The 9726-nt window shown below is 37.2% G+C and overlaps 1 protein-coding gene across 1 annotated transcript in view; it reads left to right on the forward strand.

Moving 5' to 3' along the window:
• LYST (lysosomal trafficking regulator) overlaps window positions 1-9357 on the forward strand; it is a 77488-nt gene extending 68131 nt beyond the window's left edge. Inside the window, exons 48-53 of the mRNA XM_041485497.1 lie at window positions 350-448; window positions 3909-4048; window positions 4350-4447; window positions 5452-5608; window positions 5819-5890; window positions 7237-9357. Of these exons, the coding sequence (XP_041341431.1) occupies window positions 350-448; window positions 3909-4048; window positions 4350-4447; window positions 5452-5608; window positions 5819-5890; window positions 7237-7375 (705 nt within the window). The 3' untranslated portion in view covers window positions 7376-9357. The remainder of the gene's footprint in view (window positions 1-349; window positions 449-3908; window positions 4049-4349; window positions 4448-5451; window positions 5609-5818; window positions 5891-7236) is intronic.
• The last annotated feature ends 369 nt before the right edge of the window (window positions 9358-9726 follow it).

Genomic DNA, 9726 nt, shown 5'->3' on the forward strand with positions numbered 1-9726 from the left:
CTAAAGGATTGTTAGGGAAAGCTACATAATCTCTGTCACAATCCAGTGACTGGTAAGATCTTGTCAAAGAGATTTTGGTAGTTGATCTTGAAGTCTGTACTGCTCTTTAGTTAGGAATTCCAGGCTACGTAAAACTCCCTCTTTACTCTGTTTCTGACATAGTAACAAATGCAACCTAGAGTAGCTATATTTTAGCTCTTGGATTTCTTTTGTTTAGGTGTTTTACATGTCTTTTCATAGGATAACTAATAAAGAATCAGTTTGACCAAGTGCTGTGGCATAATGAAAACAGCAGTTAGAATAGTTTTTCTTTCCTAATTTTTTCCTGGATTTGTTTTGTCTTTTCAAGGTAACAAGTTGTGCTTGGGTGCCAGACAGTTGTCAGCTGTTCACAGGTAGTAAGTCTGGTGTCATCACAGCATATATGAACAGATTCACCAGCAATACGGTACGTTACACTGGAAAGAATTCATAAATGAAGGATTTTGTCTATTCAGTATTACAGTCCTTTTTTTAAACAGGAAAAATGAGAAAAAGCCATATTCTGGATAATTGCTAAGAAATTTCATGCATTTTTAGTATTTATTTTTGAAGACTCCTCTGACATCTGAGCATGTTTGCCTGTTTTTCTTAAGCTGCTGTTTACATACAGCTAGCCTTTAGTCAGCCCTCATCACCTGAGTGCACAGCAAGTACAGCTCTGACTGTGTTCAGGACAGGGCGTGGAACTGAAGCTCTCTGGCACAGTGAAACTTCCTGCATTAAGGACTAACTCCTTCTATGAAGGAGACAGAGCCTTTCAATGCTTTAACTGAAGCTGTGGAATGCAATTCCCCAAAGTAAACAATAATTCAAATGCAGAAGGCACTTAAACTACAGAGAGCCAAGATGAATTATCAGATGTTGTATATACCAAGCCTCTTTACTTTGTCATATTCTCTAAGGAGCAAAGTTGTGAGAATGGAAGGCAGAAAGTAACTTGCATTACTTAATCTATTAGTGAAAAATACTGAGAGTAGTACAAAGACCCTTGATACTGTTTGCTAAAAAACATGGTATAAATAGAAAAAATAGGAAGTATAAATAGAACTCCAAATTAAAAATCTGATTCTGACTGAGTTTTGAAGCTTCCATCTGAATCTTCTGTACTTTATTTAGCAGTAACTTCTCTTCTCCATAGTTTTAATAAAGAATAGACAACTTTCCTAACAGCTCATTTTAGGTGTGTCTACAGTATTACCCATAGCAACAACTGAACTAAACTGATTTCCTAGATGTAACTTGATACAGGTATTGGCAAATATATTTGGTGTTGTACTCCTTGATGCTCTTGAATCCCTGTGTTAGCCTGAGCCAGAGAGAACCTTGGCATGATCTGCTGTGCCTACCCAGTTTCCTGTTTTCAGAGATGGCAAACAGCAGATGCTTAGACTAGGAAGAACATAAACACAGTGATTTTTAAATTTTTTTCCCCTTGGCTTTCTTCCAGTTTCTGGTGACCTGCCACTCATATTTCAGCAGCACTTTGAGTATAGGAAATGAAGCAGAGCTTCAAGCCTGCAAGCTTTAGTTAGTTGGATCATAAGTCAGGCACCTTAACTGCTTCCCAGAATAGTGAGCTTGTAAATAACCTGTACTGAGACTTGGATTCCAGTTATTTTTTAAATAGAAATTAAATATGCCTGCCTTCTGCAAAGCTGAAAAGAAGCTTTAGTTAGTTGGGTTATGGTTCTTGAGTTCCTTTGGTTTCCTAGAAAAAAAGTGATTTTTGTTCATCTGCACAGATGATGTTCTTTGAGACATCTTTGCTGAATTTCTCAGCACTGACAATTTTATGTGCCCCAGGCAGAGGGACATTGTGTCAAGTCTGTAGCACCTGTCATTGAGTCAGTTACCCAAGTCAGGGCTGCAGGGAATGCAAATGTGCTTCCTCACATCTGCTCTGTATCCATCTTGTCAGCTGATCAGCTATAAAGTGAACTGTTTGTTATAATGCAGTACTTGACACATTAATATTTTGCCCTGTTTCACATTTGTATGAATGCAATGCATGGGAATGAAGTAGATATCATGTTAATTTGGTATGGGAACTCAAAGGCATGCAGTCAGAATTCAAAAATGGCTCCATGTTGTGCTTCAGGTGCTCTGTTTTTCCTTGCCTTACGATGGTGAAAACCCCGTGAAGTACTGCTTTGACTCTGTGATCTGTGCTGACAATAAGTCACAGCTGCATGAGCCCCTCAGCCACAGGTGTCTGGTTGTACACATTATTTCAGCCTTCACTTGCTGACTGTTAGAGGTGTCTTGCAAACAGAGAGTGCACTTGAAGGACCTGTTTGGGTAAAACTGGGAAGAAATTCAATTCCCCACTTGAGTGCTGTAGGCAGAAAGAGCTGCTGTTTAAAGGTAGATATGTAAATGCATGTTTTCCGTATCTAGATACCATTTTAGTGCTTGTCACCTAAAAGCAGGGGGGAAGTAAGAAGGGGAAAATATTTCAGGTGTGAGAAGTACCTATTACATGACTTATTAGAACTTAATATAACTTAATGCAATTGGTGTTAGAATTCCAGCTTGTCTCATTGCAGTATGATTACTATAAAAATCAGTAAGCCATCAATATTAGTGTGGTAGAGTGAAGCTGCAAAAGGTGAGCGCTGCTTTCAGTTCAAGTGTTGAAATGCAGATTAAGAGGAAACACTGTAAAGGAAGTGGGAGGACCACAGTAAAAAGGTTATCAAAATCAGTTCTTCATAAAAATACAAGTCTTGTTTGTTGCTGTTATAGAAAATTTTTCTTAACTGAGAAAGGATTAAAAAAGGATTTTTATATGTGAGGTGTCACTGAGAATGACACCTGGGTACTTTCATAAATGTCTTGCATGGATGAGATGCTCAGTAGCAAGAGCAATCTAGCAGGTCTTTCTGTTGCCAGACTGTGCATTGCCTTTTGCAGTATTACAGATTACAGATTGTCTCTTTTAGTGCAAAAACATAAATTTTCTACAACCTGTGACTTGAGCATATGTATATATACATATGCTCAATACATATATGCATATGTATTTTATCTTGTCTGCTTGAGCTTTCAAGGTTTTTTTGTAGACCTGCTGTAGGTAGGCATCCTGTACCCTTGTACAAAAATGCAGATGATGTGCTCTGACATGGGGAGGAAGCAAGCAGAAAATTGTTCTCTTCCTTTACCAAGGTTATTCTAATCCCTGTAAAGCAAGTTGTCTTAAATAAAGCATTAGCATTCTGATTAAGCAGGTCTTTCAACTTAGCCAGTTTTCAGGAAGTCTGAGTCATTTCAAATTATATAACTTGAATAAAAAGTGTTGTTTGGTGTTAAATTTTGCTGCTTTAATTTTTACTTAGCAATTTCTGTACTTAAACTTGACTTCCTGCATGTTTTTCCAACTTGGTATCATTGAAGAACTTGGCACCAATTTGAGGAATTCCTAGTAATTTGCTGTATGGAGAGTGACAACTTCCAAGCTGGGTCTTCCTTTTATGTTTCCAAGTGTCTTCACTAGATGCTAAAATGTTGAGAACTGTCATTTCAGTGTTGTATGGAAAGAGCAGTCTTGCAGAAAACAAATCAGCTGACTTCAAGGTGTGTAATTGAGACAGAACTACAGTAGTTTTCATTCTGGTTCATCGGATCATATCAATGTATTTGCTGAGGCTAAAGCACTGGAAGCAAAAAGGTGAACATCAATGATAGCTCTGTTTTATCACATTATAAAGTGTTAAACACAAAGCACGAACATAGATGCTAAAATGGCGATATTAAAAGCAATAGGAACCATTCTTTGAAATCTAAGACTTAAACTAGGCTCATCTTTTTTAGAAAAATAGACATTAATTTTCTTTTTCATGAGAGTTTCTTATCTTGCTGTTTTTCAGCCTTCAGAGATAGAAATGGAGTCACAAGTCCATTTGTATGGACACACAGCAGAAATAACAAGCTTATTTGTGTGCAAACCATACAGTATAATGATCAGTGTCAGCAAAGATGGAACCTGCATAATATGGGATTTGAACAGGTACAAGTATATATGTAACTTTTTCCCATAGCTTTCTTATAAATACAGGTTTTCCCACTCTTGGGTATCTTTGCCCATTTGAAGTTAGTTGAATTTGTTCTGTATATATCTTACTGTGAAGTCAAACCCTTACTGTTTTTTCTCATAAAAGATGCTAAAATTTTATTGTGAAAATGAAAAATACCATAATTGTGCAAAATGTTGATTGAAATGAATGTATAACTATTTTTAAGGTTTTCCTCAAAGGACCTTTTTTGCATTTGAGTCTGAAATTTAGGCTCGCTCCCTTTGTTTTCTTCAGGCTGTGCTATGTCCAGAGTCTGGCTGGACACAAGAGTCCTGTGACTGCAGTTTCAGCAAGTGAAACCACTGGTGATATTGCAACAGTCTGTGATTCAGGTATATTTGTCAGTCAAGAAAGCTGTTTTGACTTGCAGATGAAATAAATCATGAGAGTTGTAATTAAATTAGTTACTGAGTGTGTATTAATCATCTGAGGATGCATTCAGTCATACAGGAGCAACATTTTGCTTTTTTTTGTGTGGTAACATAAATTTCTCCAGAAGTGATTAGGCAGGTGTTTGAATGTAATGTAGAGCTGTGAAGGCCAACAGCTTGGTCTCTTTATAAAAGGACTTGAAATTTCAAAGGTGCCTGGGAGACTCAAATTTTGTGATGTTGGCTGCTTTCATTTTGATAGAGATTTTTTTGTCAAAAGTACAATTCTTTGGAGGAGCTCCGTGTATAACAGATCACAGGCAAGGGGTATTAAAGGACAAGGGGACATTATTGTGGCAGTTTCAGAAAACTAAGATTTATTTTTTTTTACTTACTTGGAGACTTTCAAGTCCATTTCTATAGGTCACAAAACAATTTCTTTTTTCTGCAAAGCATTTTATTAGTTAATTAGTATAAGGGACATTAGATTTCCTTTTAAGACAATTCCTTTCAAGGCAAAAACAATAATCAGGTTGTTAGTTTGTTGATAGAATCAAATAATGCCAGATAACCAGGTAAGAGAACTGTGCTGGCTATTTAAGTATTTTGCTTAAGATGCAAGCTAAGGTATGAGAATCAACTGCTTAGATAGATAGTATGAATTCCATCTTAGTGCCTTCCCTGTTAGTGCATGAAAATTGGTCATTAAAAGTAAATTCACATAGTGCTTTGTAAGTAAAATGTTCCATAAATAGGATGTGATGGCTTCTAAATCACTGCAGTGGCTTGGTGGTTTGAGTGCTTCCTGTCTCGAAGAGAGAAGTAATTGCAGACATTACTCAGTCATTTAAACCTTATGAACTTTCAAGAAGTTGAATTCTTTACCATGGAATATTTAAATATTATTGACTTAACTGTGGTCTAGATTTATTTGCTTAATACTCCCATGCTATGTTCTGTTACAGTTGGAGGAGGCAGTGATTTGAGACTTTGGACAGTTAATGGTGATCTTGTTGGACACGTGCACTGCAGGGAAAGTATTTGCTCTGTTGCTTTCTCTAACCAGCCTGAAGGTGTGTCTGTCAATGTGATTGCAGGGGGCCTTGAAAATGGAGTTGTAAGGTAAGCATTTGAAATGTTTATTTATTAAAATGCTCTATCACTTAGGCTCACAGTTTGAGAGCATGTAGCCAAACATCATGCTGGTATTTGGCTTTAAAGAAGGTGGACAAGCTGTTACTCAGCTCCCAGTCTTAGCAGTTGCTAAATAGATTGTTTATCACTGAAGTATTTGTAAAAGCAAGTGTGAAGAAAAATGGCTCTTTCTTTCAGACTGTGGAGTACGTGGGATTTGAAGCCAGTACGCGAAATAACATTTTCGAAGTCAGCCAAACCTATTGTAAGGTAAAAGGATCTTAAATGTACAATTAATGCATTTTTCTCTTTAGGGAAAAAAAAACACCCAAACCAACAAACAAAACCACAACAGAATAGTCTTGAGTATTCAGCATGAAAATAGGAGGTAAACACCCATGCCTAAAAAGAGCAATGCAAACCTACTAATTATTCATGAAAGTAAAGTGAGCACAAGTGTACTGGATTGGTAATGACAGTAATAACTACGTTCTGCTGCTGGCAGATGAAAATTAACAGGATTCCCTTGAAAACTGAACAATAACTACTCCTCTTATTTTTAAATTTAATATTTTTCCTCAGAATCTGTATTAAAATGAGATAATCTTAAATATGCCACACTTAAATATACAATGCTTCTTCCTCAAAATTAAATGAAAATACTGCCTTTTCCATTTTTTCTGATGGTGGAGGGAAATGATGGAGAAAGAGTAGCCTGGAAGCTGCCATTTTGGAGTGCTTGTGTAGTTAGTTTTCTCCAAGCCCCATTGATTTAGATGAACAGAGTTCTCGTGCCAAAGTGTTTTCAGAAAGTGGTCAAAGGATTGTCTCTTTGATATCCCCAGTGGTACAGTAGTCTGCAAAAGGTCTTAGAGCTATGCCAAAATTTTATCTTAATGTTAGCATAGTAACAGATGACTCTGAAAAAATTTGTTTTGACTGTTGTTAAAATACCATTTAAAATGCAAAATACCATTTATTTTTATAAATTAAAAAGATTGTCTGGTAGCAGTTATTGTCTTTGTTACCTCCTTTAAGCAGCATATTTCACAAAGCTTGTAGATAACGATTTAGTAGCTATTGAATAATTTAAAGTTTCCTGCTTAAATATGACAGTAAATTGATGCTGACCTTCATGCTCTCTAACATTACTCATGGCATGATTGAAGGGCTTTACTAGCCCTGCTACAGCTCAAAAAATGCCCATCTGAACAAAAGTCCTGTGCTGCGCCATGAAATCTGATGGATTCAGTTTCTGCCTTTGTCAGCAATGCAAGTTCAGAGGGCAGTGAGCTGTTACAGAAAATCTTTCCTTTCAGAAACAGAAGGGAAGAGGGTAGGATTTTGCTGCTAATCCTACCCTTTGCTGTGACACTGTAAAGAAATGAGTATTGAACTCGAGGGGATGTTGAAGTGCTGGCCAAAGCTGCAGTTCAGCCTGTTTGGGTATAAGTGGATAAGCAGACCTATGCAAACATATTGGTGTGTTAGTGTAGGCACTGGGCCTCCCCTGAGGGCTCGTCTTTGTTGGCTGAACTCTCATGGGCTTTTAATGTCTCCTAGCATTATAAATAGCCACATTTGGTGTAAAGATAGACTCTCTCCTTGTTTTGCAGCCTTACGTTTTCCTGCGACGGCCATCACTTGTTCACAGCTAACAGTGATGGGAATGTCATCGCCTGGTGCCGCAAGGACCAGCAGCGCTTGAAGCTGCCCATGTTCTACTCCTTCCTCAGCAGCTATGCCGCTGGCTGACGGCGGGGCCTGCTGCGAACTCATGTCTCTGATGCACTTTAATCCAAATAGGCTATAGGAGCTCTTATTTAACTGGACTTTGAAGTACTTTGAATGTCTCTAGAATGACTGAATAGCTGGATTTTTTTTTAAAGAGCAGCCTAAGATTGCAAGGTTGTAAGATGGCATATGTGCATGCACAAACTTGAAGCATATCCGGGTCAGCAGGAAGCTCTGGTCATATTATCCAATGCCAGCAAAGTGACTAAGAAATGCTCAATGCTGCAATATAAAACACCAACAGTATTTTTTAAAATCACTTCTTGGACAGAAGTATTAAAAAAAATTGATTATGCTTTTTCCCCCTCTTAGTATGTAAAATATCAGCCGCATCAAGTTCTGTAAATATCTATTCAAATGTCAGCATATGTATATCTGATTAGTTGAGTGTGGTATGGTTAGCTCTGGGATAAGCAATCCAAAACTTAAAAATCAACAACCACTTAAAATTGCTTTTTTTGAGAAGCAAAGAACTTAGTAGGTGCTTTTTGCACCATCTTATGATATTGTAATGCTAAAAATAGAATTTCTGTTATCTTTGTAATTTTTGCCATCTTCTCTGTTACTGTAATAGTCTTTGCAACAGACAACAATAAAATATTTGTCTTAGTGATGGGTGGACACCTCATGGCATCATGAAACAGTGGTTAGATCACAATGCAGTGTGAACTCCCTAACTTTGTGCTAGTTTACTATCACAGTTCTGTGGCAGAACATCCATTATGTACACACACACAGCTTATCTTCCAGAGCTCTAAAGAGAGGTGTTAAAGAAGGAACAAATGTGCTCCTGTTCTAGTGTCATTGAGGTTCAATACACTGTAAAATGTTTGAATCTTACTGCTTGAATAATCAATGTTCATAAGCATCAGATTATTCAGCAAGGTTCACACAGATACACTGTGCAAATTTGTTGTGTATTCCTGGGTGCTATTTTATGCGGGGGGAAAAAATAAGCCTCTGTTGTGAATGGCTTAACAAATCTGAAATCTTAGGCCACATGACAAATTAGTATTTCAGTTGATGGATTTGAAGACCTCTAAACCTGGCACCATGACTGAGTTATGCTAGTCATGCGAATGGTAAAGCGCGAATGGTAAAGCAAGAATGCTGTGCAAGTCTCATGTAGTTACATTTTCCTTTTAAATTGCTTTGCTTTTTTATCACTGACATGTTCTGCTATTGCCATTCAAACTGCTGTAGCTTCTCATGTTTAAGGCTTGTCTGCTTTCAGAACACAACGTGAAATTGTCAGATCGTGACAAAGGTGGCGCACACACACACACACACACAAAAGCAATCTTTACACTTCTTTTGAAAATGCCAAATAGTCTTCAGAAACTCTTGAGACTTCTCAGTTTAAGAACTTTTCAAACTAGAAAAACTTAAGAAAAATGTTCTCATAGTTCATGACACAAAGGCTCATCATTGGTTCAATTAAGCCAGTGGCTGCATACTGTATGGGTTGAGTTTTAAACTGCATATTATTGTAGCAGCATCGTATGGGATGGCTTTAGTCATGTTTTTCTCTGTCTAAATGTTAATGTAAGATCCAAGTATTGACTGAAAAGCTTCCTAGCTCATGTTGATGTGATGTGCTTTGTTTAAGAGAAAAAAGACAAACATTGTGGTTTTGGGGTGCTTTTGTGCTCCCTGTTTTGGGGTGTTGCTCACAAAGGCTTATTTTTTTATAAAGTAGAATTCCACTTGTTACAAACCAATATGCAAAACTGCTGGCCTTGTAAAGAGTGCAATATTATATATTTTTATGTAAAAGTAAAAATGATTTTTGAAGCAAGGAATATTTATTCAGCTTAATATTCTGGAACTATTAAAATAACATTGCAATAGTGTCTGTGCATGTTGTACTTAAATTTCCTGTAAATGTCACATTCCACACTGTATTTGTATATACACTGTCACATTGTTGGGTAATAAACAGATCTTTGTATCAAACCATTTTGAGATGATTAGAAACATGTTTTTGGCTTAGTTGCCACTTTCTTCTTTTAGGAAATCTTTCATGCCTTGCTCCAGATCAGTTTCTGCCAATTCCCTTGTCTTTCATATTTTAAAAATCATGATGTGGGAAAGTTCCATTTATGGACTACATCCTGTGTCTGTCAAACCGAAGGTGGTGAGTGTAAGATGGGAAGTGGGAAACTATGTATATCACTTTGCACATGTGTACATGTGTCCTTCCTTCCCACAGGATGTATGACTAGAACTTGGATGAAATGATGGCTCTCAAAGCAGAGACATTCCCCTTCCTTCCATCTGCCTTCTCACTGATAGCCTGTCTGAGCAGCAAA

This window comes from Pyrgilauda ruficollis, unplaced genomic scaffold (genome assembly GCF_017590135.1).
Source record: "Pyrgilauda ruficollis isolate IOZ18807 unplaced genomic scaffold, ASM1759013v1 scaffold70, whole genome shotgun sequence".
Classification (NCBI taxonomy): Eukaryota; Metazoa; Chordata; class Aves; order Passeriformes; family Passeridae; genus Pyrgilauda; species Pyrgilauda ruficollis.